Here is a 21183-nt window from a genome sequence, read left to right as displayed (position 1 = left end):
GGGAGAGAAAATCATGAGCTGCAGGTTCCGGGTTTTCTGTGATGAAGCGAAGACAGTCGACTTCTGAACTCACTGGGTCAAAACTGGATCTGGTAACGGTAGACACTTCAGCCGTAGTTCCAATGCCAGAGGGAACCACACGCTGTTCGGCCACTTGTGAGCCACCATTGCCGCTACTCCCTTGAAAGATCTCAGTTTGTTGAGGAACCTCAATAGAAGGTTGTGAGGAGGGAACAGGTAAATCCTGGACCATCTGTTCCAGTCGAGGGACATCGCGTCCACTGCTTCCGCCAAGGGATCCTCGTACGGGGACACGTAAAGGGGTAACTTCTTGTTGTCTTTCGTCGCAAAGAGGTCTATCTGCAGTTCTGGGACTTGACTCAAGATGAAGGAGAATGATCCTGCATCTAGGGACCATTCCGACTCTATCGGTGTAAACCTGGATAGAGCGTCCGCTGTCACATTGCGGACTCCTTGAAGGTGAACTGCCGACAGGTACCACTTCTTCTTCTCCGCCAGTCGAAAGATGGCCAACATCACTTGGTTGAGTGGTGGTGACCTCGATCCTTGTCGATTCAAGCATCTCACAATCACCTCGCTGTCCAGTACCAACCTTATGTGGATCGAGCGACAAGGGGAGACTTTCTTCAAGGTAAGGAGTACTGCCATAGCTTCCAGAAAGTTTATGTGAAATGTCTTGAATAGATTGGACCAAGTTCCTTGGGCCTTCTTCCGAGGGGAATGACCTCCCCACCCCTCCTTCGAGGCGTCTGTGTGAATAGTCAACAAGGGGGGAGGTGGCTGAAGAAGCACCGACTTCTTTAGTTGCCTGACTTGGGACCAAGGCCTGAGAAGCGTACGTAGACGAAGCGGTACTGGTCTTATCAGATCTCTTCGCGCGTTTGATGCATAACTTCTCCAAACTCCGGTTGCATCCTTTAGCTGTGCTCTTAGCACTGGGTCTGTTACTGAGGCAAACTGGAGAGAACCCAGCACTCTCTCCTGTTCGCGTCTTGATATCCTTTCGGAATCCAGAAGTCTCTTGACAGAACCAGCTATCTCCTTCCTCTTCTTCGCCGGGATGGAGAGTTGGTGTGACACTAGGTCCCAGTGGATTCCCAACCACTGGAACCTTTGAGATGGAGAAAGTTGAAACTTTTTTCTGTTGATCTTGAAGCCTAGATACTCTAGGAACTGGATCACCTGTAGGGAAGCTTGCAAACATTCTGTCTTGGATGCTGCCCACACCAGCCAGTCGTCCAGGTAGGCTACCACCTGGATTCCCTTTAGGCGTAATTGTTTGAGAGCTACGCTCGCAAGCTTCATGAAGATCCTTGGGGCTATGTTTAGCCCGAATGGCATGGCTCTGAAGGCGTAGAGTCTTCGATGTAGCTTGAACCCTAGGTAGGGGGAGAGTTGACGATTGATTGGAACGTGCCAATAGGCGTCTGACAAATCTATGGAGACGGTATATGCCCTCTTGGGCAGTAAGGTCCTTATGTGTTGCAGTGTTAGCATCTTGAACTTGCAGTTCACTATGAACTTGAGTGGCGACAAGTCCAGAATGACTATGAGTTTGTCTGAGTCCTTCTTGGGAACACAAAACAGCCTAATGAGTCATTCCACATAGCAGCGTAACTACTGTGAAAAGAGGCATCCTACGAGGAATCAGGGAGGGATAACGTAAAGGGTGGGTCAGTAGGACGACATGGCCATCTCCCCCCAGAATAGATTTTTCCTACGTCAAAATCCGTTTTTGGGCTTGAGCCGTGTTGTCCGGATGGAAGCGTACCAGAGAATTACTTTTGACTCGGTAGGAGGCATCAGAGAGAGGTCCCAATACAGAAATGCGCTAACAGGATTACTCCAATAAGCATAGGTATCATTATCAAATAACTATCCCAGAACAGTTCAGAGGCAGTATAGACAAGTATGATGGTCCGTCAAGGAGGCAAAAAGGACCAAAGGACCGCCCTCTGCATTTGGAAAAGCATCTGAGTTCAATGTCGTGAACCTTAAGGAACCCAAAACTGAAGGAGGCATCGTAGGTAAGACGTATGGAACAAATACCTACCAATATAATTAATGCAATTATGTTCAGGAAGGATAATAATATGGAGGCACACTAAATTTATTACCGCTAAGGTAATAATAGGGCATAAGATAAAAGGCATGTAAAAGTTTACATACTTTTATTCCTAAGAATCAGTGCAAAGGATGATAAGTAATTATCATTAATGGCACATAGAAATTTTTTTTTTTACAAAAGTAATACATCCCATCCATACCCAGACAGAAGGTAACATTAGGGGAGAAATACATGACATAAGGAACCGTGGGGAACTCATGACAAGACAAATTGATCAATAGATACAAGATCATATATGTACAAAAAAAATGGGGGTAATCACCCAAATGTAGACAGGTAGGCTATAGCACTCAAGGAACAAACATCGTGTCAGAGAGACACAAGTAAACCTGAAAAGTAAATAATTAATTGCATCTTTTCTTTGTTCCTGAAACAAAAACCAATTGTTTACTCGTTGCAAATAAGCTGTAGGAGTGCCCTAAAACGCACTGTGGGCTACGTCATTGCAGTGGGTTTGATAACACTTCCCGCAGCCACCACAAAATGACATATCTCCTCCAATTGCTTCAGATAATGCCTGAAGAAAACCCTAGTGGACTTCCAACCCGTTTATGCCTGAAGTCTCTCAAAGGACATATACTGGAAAAAGTTCAGGGAGGAAGCCACTTTCCTAGGATTGTGACCCGATGGCATACTAGCCAGGTCCGCTCTTTGTATAAAGTAAGTAATTTTTGCTCTTAACCGTTTCAGAGACAAATTGGATCCCACCGTTTCCCCCTCAAACAATTGAACACCTTTAAACTGCACTGTTCTTAGTAAATATACTTTTAGACACTGCACTGGGCACAGGGAGGGATCACCTGGTAGGGGAATTTTTTTCCATGGACTCCAACGTTTAGAGGGAAGTTCATTTTTAGCTAGAAAAGTGGGATCAGGGTATAACTTAACCTCACCATTATCCCTAAATTCAATATGGCCCTCGTCTAGAAAGAGCCACAATTTCACTAATATGAGCACCGGAAGCCATTGCAACTAAAAAGATGACTTTTTGAGTAAGATCACGAATAGAAGCCGTTTGATTGTCTATGTCCGAAGGGAATTGCAAAACTTTGTCCAAAGACCAAGAGATAGACTTCGGTGGAGCCGACGGCCGTAGCCTTGCACAAGCCTTCAGAATTTTTTTGAAGAGTTCCGAGTTAAAGTCGATATCAAAGGCATATAGTATAGGACTAACGAGTGCCGACTTGTACGACGAGATCGTGGAGGAAGCTAGACCTTGAGCGTGCAAATCAATCAGGAAACCTAAAATAAATCCATAGTAATTGATCCTGGATTCTTGTCTTTGACATATTTGATATTTGTCATGCAAAATGACAGAATAGCTCACTGAAGCGAGTGCACTCGTCCATTTCTTATAGTGAATTTCAGATTTTTTATCTTTGTCATGCTTGTGGATGAAAGAATTGTTTTTTTTTTACCTCTGCCAACAAAGGTGGAAGGAGGTTATGTTTTCACCCCTGTTTGTACGATTGTTTGTTTGTTTGTTTAGTAACAACTTCCTGGCCACAATTTTACTCATAGAGTAGTGAAACTTCCAGGTTTTAGTTGTTATGTTGATTCATGGAATCGATTTAATTTTCAAAGTCCTAGGTCCAAGGTCAAGATCAAGGTTGAGCAAGAGGTCGATTGAATTAACCACAACCTCAACAGCAAGCTTGCACATGGTTGTCACACAGACTTCAAATACACCTACAGTCTAAATTGATTCTGGGAAAAGCAAGCTCGTTTCAAGAAATTAGCTGACGTGGCGGAGGTCTGACCTTTCAGAAGGCTTTTCTAGTTTATCTTTGATTACAGTGCGAAAGTTTAATTAGCTAGGAGTGTTCATATGCGTTTTTTTTTTTCTATGTATATTTCCCCATTGCACTTCCTCCTTTGTCTTCTGATATTGTGGTTGTTTTGAGTGAAAGTAGTTTATCTTCTCCTTGTTGTGGCTATTGATTGTGGTAAACAAACTGCAACGGACACGATTCCGGACTTGAAAAGGCTTGTGCTAGCAGATTTGACACGATTAATAACGTTCTTTATTCTCTTAAGTGACTTTAGATTGGAGCCATTCTTGATAATGTTCATGACCATGACGAGGACCGGATACTGATTATCGATTTGACTGCACCATGCTTCAGTGTCCTTATTGGCCCTCGAGAACTGTGGCTGTTGTTTAGCCGTCTTAGTTTAGTGTGGCAACGTGATGCAAGAGTCCATATATACCCAATATATACTGTATATACTGTATATATATATATATATATATATTATGTATTTATATATATATATATATATATATATATATATATATATTGTATTTATATATATATATATATATATATATATATATATATATATATACATATATCATTATCATCATCATCATTATCATCATCATCATCATCTCCTCCTACGCCTAATGACACAAAGGTCCTCAGTTAAATTTCACCAGTCGTCTCTATCTTGAGTTTTTAATTCAATACTTCTCCATTCATCATCTCCTACTTCACCCTTCATAGTCCCCAGCCATGTAGGCTTGGGTCTTCCAATGCCTCTAGTGCCTTGTGGAGCCCAGCTGAAAGTTTGGTGAACTAATCTCTCTTGGGGAGTGGAAAGCGCATGCCCAAACCATATCCATATACCTCTCATCGTGATCTCATCCATATATGGCCCTCGAGTAATCTCTTATAATTTTATTTCTAATCCTGTCCTGTCATTTAACTCCCAATATCCTTCTGAGGGCTTTGCTCTCAAATCTATTAAATCTATTGGAGATTGTTTCATTGCCATACCATGACTCATATCCCTATAGTAACACCGATTTCACTAAACTGATATATACTGTAGTCTGATTTTTATTTGTAATTTCATGCGATTTGATTTCCAAATTTTACTTAATATAGCCATTGTCTGATTTTCTTTTTTCAATCTTTCACTAAATTCTAATTCTAAAGACTGTATTGGAGATCATAGTTCCTAAATCCTTAAATAATTCTACCTCATTAATCTTTTCTCCTTACAATGATATTTCCTCTTCCATTTCATACTCCATTCTCATCATCTCTGTCTTTCTTCTATTTATCTTGAGGCTAACCTCGTATGATATTACATGCATTCTGGTAAGCAAGCATTGTAAATCCTGTGGTGTCCTTCTAAATAGAACAGCATCATCAGCATGCTCTAGGTCTGCTAATTTTCTATCACCAATCAAGTGTACTCCTTCTCCACTATCTCTGACTGTTCTATGCATTACAAAATCCATGAGGATGACAAACAACATAGGTGACAACACATTTCCTTGGAGCACTCCGCTTTTAACTGAAAATTCATTTGATAAAAATCCATCAACATTAACTTTGCCCTTGCTATGCTCATGAACAGACTTGATCAAATTCACATATAATAACGCAGGACTCTCCACAAAGTTGGACGGTAAACACTATCAAAGGTTTTTTCATAGTCGGCAAATGCCATCAAAAGGGGATTTCTATATTCTACGCATTGCTGTACAGCATATCTCAAAATGAGAATTTGGTCAGTACAACTTCTACCTTTTTGAAATCCTGCTTGTTCATTTCTCAGATTCTCGTCAATCTTTCTATCCAGTCTCTTTAGAATAAGCATACTATATGTTTTTATAGCAATTGACGTATATGTTATGCCTTTGTAATTATTGCAATTAGTCATATCTCCTTTTTTGTCATTTTCACCAACACTCCTAACTCCCATTCATCAGGTTTTGCCTCTTCATGCCACATTCTACAAAATAATCTTGTAAGTATTCTGGGAGTCACTTCATTCTCGGCCAGTTTCATCTCGGCAGTTATTCTATGTATCCAGGGGTTTTCCATCTCTTGAGTTTTTTTAATGATAGCTTCGACTTCAAACACACTGAATTAATTCATGGGCACATTAAGGTCTTCATCAGCTTCAGGTATATCAATCAAATTATTCCCTTCGTATCTCCTATTCAAAATCTCACTAAAGTGTTCTTTGTTCATCTTCTATTGTTATAACAGATCCATATCTCTTTGTGATTGGTATATGCTTCTTCTTCTTTGCCCCAGTCGAGATTTCATTGATAATTCTATGAGCGATTCTTATATCATAACCACTCCCTGAATTCATAGTTTTGTTAGCCTCATCAGCTTTATTATCTAAATATAATCTCCTGGCATTCCTTGTCTTTTCTTTTGACCTGACCATCAATACTGGAATACTTAGCATGCTCTAACCTAGTATTTTTCATTACTTCCTCAAAAGCTCTCAACTATCAATTTCTGCCTTTCCCCCCTTTTTATAGTAGGCCTATCCCAAGTATCATTTTATTTCCATGGCTTTCTCCTTGTAACTGCGTGTCCAAAGACTTTACTACAAACTGCCTGATATATGTTCTTAATATCACACCATTCTTCATTAATTGTCTGCATTTCATCTCTTAGTCTCTAAGACTGCAAATCGAATCCTACATTCAATTGCAAATGTTTATCTGTGCTATTCTTCTAAAAGCTTAGTTGTATCAAACCTAGGTATTCTATCTACCTTTCTGTTGGGTGCTTAACTTTCAATTTCAGTGTGGCAATGAGGGGCTGGTGACCACTACCAATATCTGCACCTCTATAGCTTCTTACATTTCTCAGAGTGAAGTCCATATATATATATATATATATATATATATATATATATATATATATATATATATATTCATTCTGTTTTGATAGGTTAGGGTTATTTATCCTATGTAATAATGTTAAGCTGGTGTGCGATATTAATGTTTCATGATTAAGAAATATAGTTTTAATGTTATGCTTATTTTTAAATATCCTTCCTATGCAAGAGTCCAATTGTAAGATTACGAAAGTAGAAAGTTTATTTAGAAGGGTCTGTTGGTAAGATCCGAGGGTATGACGGTTGCTTGTTCTGTTTGCATCCCGCCATTAAGGCACCAGGACTCGGCTATTAAGTGTTGAGGGTGTTCCTGTGAGGAATGGGTCAGATGTTTCTCTGTGACAGTGTTTAATTAGCCAACAGCGGTAACGCACATAGATTTAGCAGTATAAGGACGAGCGTCTTTCCTTTTTTTAGTTTGAAACATCTTTCCACAAGTAACAGTGAGAGAAGCTAACGCCAAAATTCTCACAGCCTAGGAGACATACATTGAGAAGTCCTTAAAATTTCTTCTGTAAAGTCCCCGGGATAATAGCAGTCTCGCTAGGTAGGTGAGGGCCAAAGGAGGGCAAGTCCATTCTTGAGTAAGGCAACTTCCACAAAGATAGTAGCAATGCCTATCAACCATTGATATGAATATATATATGCTTTGTCTGGTAAGCCAAAATACCCTTGCAACAATATTCCTATAATAACCTTGCAAATACACAGTCCATGAATTACAAATACATAAAATAATTTGAAAATACCTTAGCAAAAAAATCACTATCATACATAAATAACAAAATGCAGGTGAAAGTAAAAACATTAACACCTATTAATAAATGTGAAGAGAGAGAGAGAGAGAGAGAGAGAGAGAGAGAGAGAGAGAGAGAGAGAGAGAGAGAGAGAGAGAGAGAGAGAGAGAGATCAAATTGTTGAATAATAGGATAAGAATAATACTTCAATTTCATGGACTGATAGCCTGAAAAGCGGGACACAATACAATGGCAAGGCTGCATTTCAAGAGAACATTCAGAAAATGACATTTGATAAAATATTTTAAATATAAAGAAAGAATTTAAGGCTAAGAGTTAAGCCAAAAGCTAGTAGAATTCGATAGAAGTAAGATATTTAATGGGCATTTGAAGGCTTCTGGTGGCATAACCTAATAACACTTCTTGGCATAAATGAACTAAGCACAAAAAAAAGTAATACTAACTGAAAAAAGAAAAGGGGAAATCTCATCCTTCAAAATCTCTCTCCTTTCTACACAAAAGGGCAGCGCCTGATGGGCAAACTTCGTTACAATAGGAACACGGAACAGAAATTAATCACCGATGATAAAAACACATTGGGCAAAAAAAATGACTCTGGTGTGTTAGTAGTTAGGTCAAGAAAAGAGAACACTATCAGGCAAACATTTCTCGAAAGAGACATATTTACTGCATTACATTTGGCTGTCAGGATTTTCGGTTTTGCCCCACATAAATTTTAAATGCAAGGTTATAAGTTGCTTTACTATTTCTAAAATGGTCGTATATTCTCGTGTAATTGGTCTAAAATGTGATTAATAGCCATAGTACAGTTCTTGTAAATTAGTTACATGGGTTCCACTTGCAATCTTTGAAAGGCGTTGCACTTATAATGCCTCATTGGTTTGCTTTATTTTCACAGCTCTCGAGCCCAAAGCTCAACCTAGTCGAGTACCTGTGGATGGACATAGGTGTTCAACCTTGTCTATCAATTTTTGCCGTGCGAACAAGAAAAAGGAACACGGGGCTAAACAAGATCTGGTAGGATTGTTTGTTATCAAAACTGTCTTTTTGGCTTTCGTACTTGTGATTTCATTTCCGCTCATTTTTGCCACCCATCATTATGTGGTAAGGCCGCTTGCCCGTGGGCACTTCTCAGCGAGTGGGTGGCCCCTTTGTAAAATTATCTCCAATCAAACTCCTTCCAAAATTCTTAGCATTTATATGCACCTTAAAATCTCATTCATGATTATTCATGGGATAGAGAAGTACAGATCTAATGTACAACAGTTATTTTTTGCTCTATTTACAAATGAGATATGCTTATTTATCAGCAGTTCAGCAATCTCTGCATCTTTCGAGATTGAGTAAAATTAAGGACAAAGTGAGAAAAATGAAAGTGGGATGGGAAGAGAATTTAGAGGCGAATCTTTAGGGGAAAAAGAATTCATGCAGGAGGCCAAAGTAAAATTGGTGTAGATAAAATGATTAATGACCAAATGAACGATACCTTAAGAGATGCTCTAAGAGGAGAATGTAGACGTATGTCGATAATGAGAGTATATTGGAGAGTAGTTAAATGTAGACAGTAGTAAAGAGCCATAGCTGGATGATGCATATATTGGATGAGTTAATGAGATTTGAGAATGGCCTGGCTGTTAATATTAAGAGTGTAAGAAGACCTTAAAAGGTTGGGGAAGCGAAAGGCTTCTGTATAGTGACATACCTGTCAACTGTCACGCATTCTGCGAGAGATTCGCGCATTTTAGCCTCGTGTCACGCACTCAAGCGCAGTTGCTGAAATCTCGTTCCTTGACAACAAAAATGATCGATATCAGCATGTGTATTATTCACAGTCATGTCAGTTGCAGTTTAGAATAGTTGCTATGATTTGGCTAACCAAAAGGACAACGTAAACAAGGGACAAGTGTCTTACTCGAAAAGTTGTGTGGTAGTTTATGTTGAATATTGCATTTAATAGGACTGGACAGGAACTGGAATTTGGTAGTGTGATTTATTTTGAAATATGATTTACTAATTATTTCTAATGTGAATATGGTAAAAATTATCATGAGCATTCTTTTGCAAAACACTACAATAATGTTCTGACTAGATAAAATGATATACTAACATAATATGTAAAGAGGACATGTTACATGAAAAATAAATTATTGGAGTTGATAAAAAAATGTTATCACTTTTTGTGAATTTTGTTCATTATATTATCTTTTGCATGTAATGCATTTTAGGGAAATAATGCCAAAATAATGCTTCAAATGGCCATCAAATACCTTAGAAATCGTTTTTAAGCGATGTGGGGGAGGGACGAAGGGCTTCCCTGACCCTGACCAAGGTCCATGGACCCAAGCTTAGTTTATCTCCCTGATTGACATCAGAAGGAGTTGACAGTTCTGTAGTGAGGATATACCAACTGATTGCCGGATGGAGGCATACAAAGTTAGTCTAGTTAAGAGGCAAGTTTCAAAGGAATGTATGAGAATTGCAACTGAACCTTTATATTTGGGAGGAAGTAACGTAGATAGTTTCAGGGATTATGGGGGCATAACAGGACATATTTTGTTGACTTTATGTAAAGGTGATATAATCTTCAGGTAATATGGGCAGAGGGGCATAGCTCATTTCCAACAATTGTCACTTTGCCTAGTTTTAACACAACCTTTGGTGGTTTGCCTTCATGCTTAGAGATATCCAGCAAAGAAATTTAATAAGCAACTGTATTGCTGTTAAAAAAAAGGGACACATACTATTCACGGTGTGCTTGCAACTGGTGCAGTGTGAGGGTTTTTGTCTCTGATTACTTTTACAATTCTTATCAGAAGATGAATACTAATTGCTTTGACTTCGAAATTAAGGACTACATTTTGCAACTCTTATCTCCGCTAAATCTCGTTGTACAGTTTATAAGTAACTGAGCTACATTTCTTTCACAAAATCTTAAATATAAACTTACCTAAACAACATAACCTTTATGAAGAGTATTACGAGATAACATGTTATTCTTCATAACAATCAATCTAAAGATAGAATACTATTAATAGAAATAGTGAAAGACATTAAACTACCATTTGAAGTAGTTGGTCAAACAAAACACAAGGGTCGTATGATCAATATGAAATAAACATAGGCAAACTGAGAATTACATAGAAAAAAAAGAGAATTTCAAGAAAATCTTAAGTTTATTAAGAAAACACTAGGAATACAGAAAATGTTATTGTAAAACTGATATTAACTGAAGAACCAGTATTTGAATGAACTTACGAAGAACAATGCAGTACTAATTATGACGGAAAGATGAAATTTGATATGATAACTATAAAAGCAACATTCAAGGAAAAAAAAAGTTATGGCCTTTGAAACCTATGAAATCATAAGTTACTGAATACGGGTCATTGAAAAGAACTACTGGAATGTATGAGCCAATGAAGTTAATTTAATACTGTAGGCAGACTTTGGTTGCTGAAATCATTTATGGAAAATGATTATTGAATACGTTTACTTAAATTAAGTTCATGACGATAACAAAAGGATAGTGTAGCCACAGGGGTGATTGTTAAGAGAGAGACCTGTGAGGAATTAGGAGCCAGTATTGGACCAGATAGGAGGCTCACAGGAGTTACCTCCTCACGAATAAATCATTTACAATGAGCAAAGTCATTCTAAATTCTAAAATTAGTATCAAACCATGAGTCTAGAGACGAAAGCTACATTAAAAAGGGTTGGTTCCCAAATGCTTTCATTTTGGTCTTACACTTGTAAAAAATTTTCCGCCTTATCGTTTGCATGCACGATCACTCTTAAACTGTTGACTACATAAGCATAGTTGATTACCCAACAATCTTTTTAACAACTTTTTTTATTTTTTTAACTGCTATTAAAATTGAAGTTGTGCGACTATGTTGTCTGTAGAAGTATCGTTTTTCTTGTTGGTCATTCTAATTTTGTTCTGAAAATTATGAAACATAACCATTTGTGGAAAATACATTTTCTATTACCAATGTGTAGGTGAGAATTTTTTTTTCATTGGTTTCGAAAACCACTGGACCTTTTTGCGATATATCACTAGTGTTACCCAATTGAAAGTAGTAGGTTAAGAAAAGATATTTTTATTAGATACTGGCTCAAGTCCATGTACATTTAACAGTAAAAATGGGTTATACTTAAGAATACAACATAGACCAAGGTGATCACACGCTAATGCCCAATAGATCACAAACTAGATAACCTTCTGCTGAAAGTTTCAACCAGAAAGATTCTCATTCATAATTATGAAAAAAAAAAGGATTTACTCCACCTACATAATTTATTTTGTGATTTTACAAGAGTAATACTCTGTCATATCTACATCTCGTAAGTTTGAAAGAAAATTAGTGACATAGGAATGTGGTTCGGTTTAGGTTTCTTGGAAACCACCGGCATTTTAAACTGCAATTGAATACAAATTTGTATATTACGGGGATGGAATCATATTCCAGATACGAATAAGGGCCAGTTGGAATAGGATACGTAAATACTACTGTAGGTAGAGACCAAGGATGCAGCCCAATTGCTCCTGACAACCAAGTTAGAAAACCAAAGTAGACTGTTTTTGTCCTGAAGAATAGAATTCTATCATTATATTAATGGCTATTAGATTGGTTTTTCTATTCTGGTAGATATGGTTGTTACATGATTGTATTTGTTCAATGGACCTTCGAAATTTGTGATGCATGATCTTAATGGATAATTTATAGTTAAATGATTATTTGCCCTTTTGTAATGCTATAAAATGGCTGAATATGGTTATGAAAATTTCACGGATATATAAATTTGTAGCTAGCCAGACTTAGGGATAAAATTTTGCTTGATGTGCGATATGATTTCAATAAACTCTCAGCATTCAGCGCCCTACCGCTTGAAAGAAGTGGATCCTTTGTGGACATAGATTTTTTTTTCTCAGTACTAGATGGGATTTGTAAACTTTATGGATCTGAGTCTCAGAGATGATTATTAAAGGCATTCTCATTCATCAGTCTTGTTCTTATTGGTCGGATGTTCTTTTTTTAGTGCATTTGGTATCTGAATGAAAATAATGGGTCACTATAATTTGCGGCACTTTAGGGTGATCCTCGAAAAGGAAGTCTGCCATGTCACAGGATAATGATTTCGGCACTGGAGAAGGATAGTGATTTGAGAGCCATCAAATAGTGGTAAATCGACTGAAAACAACTGTTCCTGTGTCCCCAACAGGATCAAATATTTTAAATACCTTTTAAGCAGAGATTGATATCCAGAGTATCACATAGTGTACATATCCTACATCTGAACTGTTCTATATATATATATATATATATATATATATATATATATATATATATATATATATATATATATATATACACACACACACATATATATATATATATATATATATATATATATATATATTGTGATGTTGTTTAAGAGCTCTCTAAATATTTAAATGTTGAGCTAATAGCTTTTTAAAAGTGTTTGATTGCCCATTTAGACAAGATAATGTGAATTTACAATAAGGAAAATCTTACAGAACAACTTGTCATAGGATGTGAATGGTGATAAAGTTTTAATGATTATGTATGAGGAGGGTGACGATTTTTTCACATATTTCTCTTTTTATGTCAACATTTTACAAAAGGTGTTCTACTGTTCCTAAAAACAATGAACTTCAGTTTGATATTAATATTAGTTTTAAAGGGAGAACTTCCTTTTTACATTAAGTTAATATTAAACTTTGAAGCTAGGAACTGCCATACTTTAATCACTGGCATGTTGAGAATTTTTTTTGCTGGCACAGGACATTTTGGATATGAACGTCCGCATGCTTCAATTGGAGATGTGAATCCTTCTCTCATCGCCACCATGTAACGCCACATCAGGGCATCTGGAGACCGTTTCACGGGACCATACAGTTGTCTGCGGAAACAAAAATGTTATTTACTTTCTCTGAATCAAAATTAAAAATTCTCTCTCTCTCTCTCTCTCTCTCTCTCTCTCTCTCTCTCTCTCTCTCTCTCTCTCTCTCTCTCTCTCTCTCTCTCTACTTTTGTTTTAATTAGATATAGCATAAAAGTAGACTTAAAATGTGTCGTATATAGAGCGTAACGTTTGGCTTTGAGTACCAGATCCATTAAATGATCTGTGTCTGTGAAATCCAAGTGTTTTTCTTAGGGATGTAATCTCAGTATGTGTCAGGAGCAACTCATACGAGTTCAGAAGCAGCATTAGTCGGTATAAGTTTGTTGTAGATGACAATCCATTTGCATGATTTGAAAATAGCCTCGAAATATTAATGGGTTCAAAGTAAAGATGATCTGTGATTTATCAAATTGAGCAAAGTGATAATTGTTTCCACTAGTTCATTAAACATCAGAAGCTACAGAATTTGTTTTACCACTGCATGGAAAGCTATTTGTTACGAGCAATAGCATTACTGTAGAAAACCTGTCTGTTTAATGGAGAATTATTGTTTTGGCAACGATGCTTCAAGTTCATCCACGAATGAAAATCATGTTTAACATTTTACGAATGGGCCTCTAAATGAAACCATTAATATTAGTTTAGATAAAAAAAATTTATGACGATCAAATTATTTTTGTTTTAACTGACATTATTTTAAGACTTTTCTTGGGCTTCCTGTGCAAGACTCCATGCTTGTTTTTAATGGCCAACTCTATTCGCAGGTCGATGGAGTTACTATAGGTTCCTCGTCGGGACCTTTGTTTTCAAATATTTTTATGACTTTTTTCGAAAGAAAATTTCTTAAATAGTTGTCCAGACACATGTAAGCCAGAGTATTATAGACGATATGTTGATGATACTTTTGTGTTTTTCAAACAACCATGGCAGAGCAAAATGTTTTTGAACCATACTAATAATCAACACCAAAATATGAAGTTCACGATGTGTAAGGTGTGTAAAGATAAGGCTGCTTGTATCGCCTGAGCTCCACCCTCATAAGTGACGTCATTGTTCACGTCACGGACGATCTGTATTTCCTTCCACTGTGAATCGGTTGCAATGAAGATACGAAACCACGCTGACTATTATTTTCCCTTCGCGCCTAGCCTTAGATCCAACATGGCACAGCGAATGAAAAGAAAAATAGGACCTACAATAATAGCCGTGGAACAGCATGGCACCGCCGCCGAGACGACTCTCATTTGCATCCCCTAGGGGTAGGATTGCAAGGACAGGAACCTCAGGAACCGGCATCAGGGTATTGCCGGCTTCCATACTGCAGGCTCACCACGTGTTACATACCCAGCAACAAGCCATCCAGAATCTTTAGGCTGAGATAACAGCATTGCCACTCTGAGGTAGCAATGTACCCCAACCAAGGATCCCTTCGTCAGCGGCTCCGGAAAAGTGCGAGGCTGAGGTGTCCCCTGCAGCCTTCAGGTCTTGGAAACAGTCAATGGAGTGTTGGTTACAGCTATGCAAGTTGAAGCCTAATGAGGCAGTTCATCCCATAAGGCAGCATTGTGTCCCGATATTGCAACGTGCCCTTGATTCTAGGTATACTGACGCCCAGTGGAATGTCCTGTCTACTGAAGGGGCATTCAATGTGGTTAAGCAAATAGTAGTAAAAGCTTCTAATCAAGCAGTGCATTGGCTAGAGTTTTTTTATTTGGCCCAAGAGCCTAGTGAGTCCTTCAATGATTATTTTACTAATTGTACGCAAAAGGCTACGGCTTGTGCATTCACATGTCCTAATTGTAATCATGATTTATCTGAATATATGCTTTTGCGTAAGCTCATGGTAGGCCTAATTAATAAAGTGCTCAAAAGGCAAGTATTTCAATCATGCAATGATATTCGTGATATTTACTCCCTCAGAGTCATGTGCAGTGGACTTGAGTCCGCGAGTGACGACGCCCTTTGTAATAGGGCACGGCTTACCAGCTCCCCTAGAGCAGCTGCTGGCGGTGTGTTTGAGGAGGAACCCTAGGTAGCAGCTGCCCTTAGTAATTGTGACAGGAGCACCCCCGTAAAAGTACAATCATGCCCCTGTGGTAATCGTGGTACTCGTCATACCCCTGGGTATTCCTCATGTCCCGCGAGGAAAATGACGTTACTGTGCGGTAAAACCGGTCACCTGAAGAAGTGTTGCAGAGGGTGGAGCGCCAGGAATAACGTTAGTGATCTGGCAGCGGAGTCGGACATAGCGGGTGCAGTGACTGCAGTTGTAACGGCAGAAGCAATGTTGCGGAATAGGCCGTCCCAGCAACCCACTATTCGTGTCGATGTATGCTAGGCCAACTTGGGAGAGTGGTCCTGTGTATGAGCAGTGCCAGACACTGATGCTTAAGTTTGTGTTGTGGGACCCGCTATTCTTGCGAACATAAAACCAGCTAAGTTGAAGCTGAAGGGAGGATTGCGAGACTTTGCCAACCCAAGGAGGTTAAATGGATGGTGGTGGCGCAGGTAGTCAATGCTTATGGGAAACGCTGAAGCCAGCTGTCATAGCCAACACACCCCCAATTTGGCAGAAAGGACCTGGGAGGAGTGTAATCATCTATCACTTTACCCTTTCCGTATTACTCTCGAGTATTATGATAATCCTAAGAAAGATCAATTCCTCGGAGAGGGAAATGGAAGATTAACAAAGTGATAAAAATGTCATTTGTAAATGGATAATTCCTTCTAATATTTTCATCAGGTACAAGGATTTAAGATAAAGGGACTTTTGGCCTTTAAAGCAAAGTAGTCAAGAAGGTAAAAGGAAACGATTAGTGTTTTGGGATTCTTTTTAGCTACACGTTGGCATACAATTCATTCAGGAAGTGACTACTGGCCACTAAAGTGTATCAATTTTGTACACGTCTGACGACTTATTATTTTATTTCTTGCCAGTAATCTTGCTGAAAACTTTTTAGCAGCATGAAAATTTTGATCTGCAGGTATTTTTCCGCAACTGCCTTAATAAGTAAAGCAACATTATTATTTGGTTCAGTTCCGTTTATATCCTTACATGATTTTGAAAATATATTTATAAAAGTACAATAATCTGATGGAGATTAAAAATTTTTGCATACCCATTTTATCCAATTCCATATGTGTATCACTTCCAATTGCTACAAAGTCTCTGAATTTCTTTTCGCAGCACATGCACATATTTATCACGTCATCAGATAGATGTATGAAAGCACCTTAATTTTTCAATCTAATTAAAGAATGCAAAGAGCTGTTATATCAGTACCAGTAAAAGCATTAATGCAGGTTTGACACTTCAATGATTTAATTCAGTTTAAAGACAACGAATCCCGCAATATAGGCAACAATTCTGCTTGAACTAAAATTCGTTTGTAAGCTGCAGAAAACTGATGGGCAGTTGGGTTGTTATTGCATCCTCCCATATTTTTTCTTGACCAAAAAGAGTTCAAGGTGATATTGGCTCATTTTATACATCAAAAGAAAAAAATAAATTCTAATTGGGGTACAAGACAACCTATTAGATTATCATATATTCTAATCAAACTCCGTATACAAATCATAAATCTAAGAAAGCCAATTTTACGATTGGAATTCAACAAAGGTTTACCACAAGTAAGTTTGACTTTTCTTAGATACAATTCACCATGACTCAAAAAATCTTTAAAGAATATTTTGTTATCCTTGTGTTGGTCTTTTAAAATCCCACCCGCACAAATTCCTTAAATTAAACAAATCAAACAAAATATTTATAGTGGTAATAAAATTGTATCCCCTGAATTCTACGAAATTTATGATGACAAAACTGCTGTGATTTTCCAATAGATTCACTAAGTAATTGTACTGCAAGTTTAACTTCTTTTTGTTAATCTATGCCAGATGTTGTGATCTTGATTTATTCCAATGCCAACCGTCGCATTCTTGAAGCTTATGCAATTCTTAAGTGAAATTCCACTTGATAAGTTCCCTCCCCTTGAACAAAAGATTTTTTTTCCTAATGAATTCCTACTTAACGTTCAAACATGGCATGGGTAAATATACATATATATATATATATATATATATATATATATATATATATATATATATATATATATATATATGTGTGTGTGTGTATATATATATATATATATATATATATATATATATATATATATGTATATATATATATATATATATATATATATATATATATATATATATATTCTTGCGTCATTGCATGAAGAAATGGAGTTTTTATATTTTCAAAATCTTGACTGCAACCATGCTCTTTATCCATAGCAGAATTCGTTGACAGTCCATCAAAAGTCAAAGAGATAATTTTGACCCCCATGAATGCAGTTTAGCCAAACGCTGCCTTAACAAATCAGCTGCACCTAGTCCGTTTATCAAAAAATAACCTATTGGTAATTTCCAACAGCTATTCACTAAGTTCACCATAGTTACAAGTGCTTTTCTTGCAACTGGAATACTATCACCATCCAGTTTAGTACCAATGTTAACAAAACCGTTAGATCTCGTTCCACCCCACTTGATTTTTTGCTTAATTGCTATTTCATCCATTATCAATGAACATTATAAGGGTTTACTGGTTTTCAGTGTTGCATCAGGTTTCATCTTCAATGTTGAAAATGAAAGACTAGTGAATCACGGTTTTCCATGGACTTGCTGGTACCATTTTGATATAGTTCGAGAATGTGGTAAGCATAACATTAAAAATAAAACACTTACCAAAGAAATGTAATAGTAGGATTTAAATTTTTGTCGGATCTATGATTACATTCATAAGCATTACAAAAGGTCGGCATTATCAACTGAAGAGCAGGAACAGTTTGTACTGTGTCAATGCAGATGTTGGACATACAGTATATATAGGGCCCAGCCATCAGGTCGCAATCTTTTTTCCTACACTTGGCCGAGACGGCGGACTTCACTTAATCCGCTCGGGGGCATCTCCAGCCATTTAACCTCCTTGTGCCAACCTGCATCTGAAGTGTTTAGGGTCAACCTCTTGTACCATAGAATACAAGGCGAGGATCACAACCCAGGAAGTATACTTTATAAAGTCCTCCATTGATTTTTATTTATCCCTAGATGCTTGCAAGAAAGTTGGGCTTGTGCCAGAAACGTTTCCAAATCATGCCCCCTTCACAGACTCTGCCCCCACAGCAGCAAGTGCAACCCATACATTAGCTGAAGCAACCGATCAACCTGCGAGACCGTCAGCCATTCCGTTTCCCCCTAGTGAGGAAAATTTTACCAGATTAGAAAACTGGTTATTAGCCCATTTTTCAAGTACGGCTTTCAATGCCGAGAAAGAACCCTTCCCAGTAAGGGATGGGGAGCCCCACCGTATCCACTTATTACCTGATGCAGTTCCTTATGCCTACCACACACCTGCGTCAATACCTAAGCACTGGGAAAAAGAGGTGAAAGCCCAGTTGGAGGAGGATGTCAGGAGAGGGGTATTACTACGAACTCCCCCTGAAGAGCCAACAGAATGGTGTTCACGTATGGGGGACATGGCCAAAAAATCGGGGCTACCAAGGTGTACGGTTGACTATCAAAAATTCAATGCAAGTTATAGAAGGGAGACCACCATACCCCTACACCCTTCGATATCGTATCTAGCATTCCCCTCTGCTCATACAAGACTATGGCCGATGCCTATTGGGGATTTCACCAAGTAGAACTGAACAAGGAAAGCATACCCCTAACCACATTAATCACACCATGGGGCGGGTATCAATACCAAAGGACACCAATGGGACATTGCTCTGACTCTGATGCATATACACGCCGTTTCAATGATGATAATGAAGAAGTACCCAGGAAGTATAAGTGTGTGGATGACACACTTCTCTATGATTCCAGTGTAGAAGGGACATTTGGCATGTGTATGACTTCCTCGCAGTATGAGCATATGAAGGCATCACTTTGAAACCAGAAAAGTTCAAGTTCTGCAAGAAAGAAGTGAAATTCGTCCGGTTTGACATCGGTTGGGACTCCTACAAGCCTTCAAAAAATTGTTTATCTGCCATCAAAAGTTTTTCTATTCCCAAAAGCACACACTATCTGACATCAGGCCATGGTATGGTTTTGTCAATCAGCTGGCCCCCTTCCTGACAACAGCGCCCATCATGACTCACTTTAGAGACCTACTGAAGAAGTCCTCAGGCAAACAGGTCTATTGGAATGAGCGCCTTCAGGAGAAGTTTCTCCAGGTGCAAGACACCATCTGCAAGTTGGCCAAGGATGGCCTCACCTACTACGATAAGCTATGGCCAACTGTTTCAGTCTGTGGCTGGAGTAAGGAGGGCGCGGGCTTCGTCATCCTCCAACAATATTGCAGTTGTACCTCCGTCGAAACCCACTTCTGTTGTAGAGATGGTTGGAGAATAACGCTTTGTGGCAGTCGTTTCCTGATGCCCGTTAAGTCTGGGTATGCAGCTGTGGAGGGGGAAGCCCTTGCAGTGGCCTGGTGCTTAAAAAAGTCACGATTATTCTTATTGGGCTGCCTGAACCTAACCATTGCCACGGACTACCCAAGGACGGATCTAGAGAGGGGGTTAACGACGTCCTAACCCCCCCCTCAAATTTTGAAAGTGCCCTTTCGAGTTTTCAAGGGGCCTTCTTGGGACCATTAAAAAACGAAGTAGTAGCCTATATTCTAAAAAGTAGACAACTGTCATGACACAGTTATCACAGTAATGATTATAAACATGAGCTGATAGACTTCGCGAGCCACCTCGTTATGTCGGACACCTGGGAAGTTCGCAGGCGCGGGAAAATCAACCTTGCCCCGAACCAAGGCCAATAGAAAAATTCTATTGGCCTTGCTCTGAACAAGGTTGATTTTCCCGCGCCTTCGTAAGCACTCAACAGAGGGCCAGAGAGAAGCCAGGAAGATCGCTGATCAGACAACTGTGGCGAATCTTTCAAAGTTTTAGCCGACAAAATGCCACGTAAGGATAGGGTAAAGCGTGTTGAAAAGGCGCTGTTAGAACAAGATGCCAAACGATGCAGGAAAATTCACTCGTTTTTTAGGTATGTCACAAAACGTCTTTTTTTGCAGTGTATTCTATATTCATTTGACATCAAAACATAGGCCTAGATCTACGGTGAGAACATTAGACGATTAGATATAGACTAGTAGACACGCATAAAAATAAATGTAAACATTGAAGATATATGCTTCGGTCCAATGTGCAATGTGGCTGCAAAATTGTTTGTTTTATTTGCTAATAAATTTACCTTATGTACGTTCATCAAAATGTTCGTGTCTGTACTTGCACAATGATAATATCCACAGATAACTTTGTCAATGCCACTATGATGATATCGTCTGCTCAAACAGTTTGGGGTAACATCAAAGTTATCTGCGGATATTATCATTGTGCAAGTTGATGTAACCCCAAACTGCTTGAGCAGACAATATCGTCATAGTGGCATTGACAAAGTCAAAAAGTGGGTCACATTTACATTTTTTATTTGTGTCAGGATAGGTTAAATAATACATCACAGTACAAGACGCACTTGATTTGTAAACAACATAGCATATTAATTTTTTTTTTTTTAAATTCGTTTGGTTGGTCATTGACGGCAATTTTATACTAAAGGAGTTTGGTTTACATAAACAGTGTCAAAAACGCTTAAACGCGCGGATGGCCCTGTAAG

The 21183-nt window shown here is 38.3% G+C and overlaps 2 protein-coding genes across 3 annotated transcripts in view; both read right to left on the bottom strand.

Moving 5' to 3' along the window:
• The window catches only part of LOC137620775 (glycerol kinase-like), a 77917-nt gene extending 68614 nt beyond the window's left edge, over positions 1–9303 (bottom strand). Inside the window, exon 1 of the mRNA XM_068351242.1 lies at positions 9266–9303. Coding sequence (XP_068207343.1) covers positions 9266–9303 — 38 coding nt within the window. The remainder of the gene's footprint in view (positions 1–9265) is intronic.
• A 3666-nt stretch (positions 9304–12969) lies between these two features.
• The window catches only part of LOC137643481 (uncharacterized), a 72691-nt gene continuing 64477 nt past the window's right edge, over positions 12970–21183 (bottom strand). For both annotated transcript variants that reach the window (XM_068376254.1, XM_068376259.1), the window contains one exon: positions 12970–13488. In XM_068376254.1, coding sequence (XP_068232355.1) covers positions 13284–13488 — 205 coding nt within the window. In that variant the 3' untranslated portion in view covers positions 12970–13283. The remainder of the gene's footprint in view (positions 13489–21183) is intronic.

The sequence above is a fragment of the Palaemon carinicauda genome, chromosome 1 (genome assembly GCF_036898095.1).
Source record: "Palaemon carinicauda isolate YSFRI2023 chromosome 1, ASM3689809v2, whole genome shotgun sequence".
Taxonomy (NCBI): Eukaryota; Metazoa; Arthropoda; class Malacostraca; order Decapoda; family Palaemonidae; genus Palaemon; species Palaemon carinicauda.
This window is presented reverse-complemented; position numbering and strand designations above follow the sequence as displayed.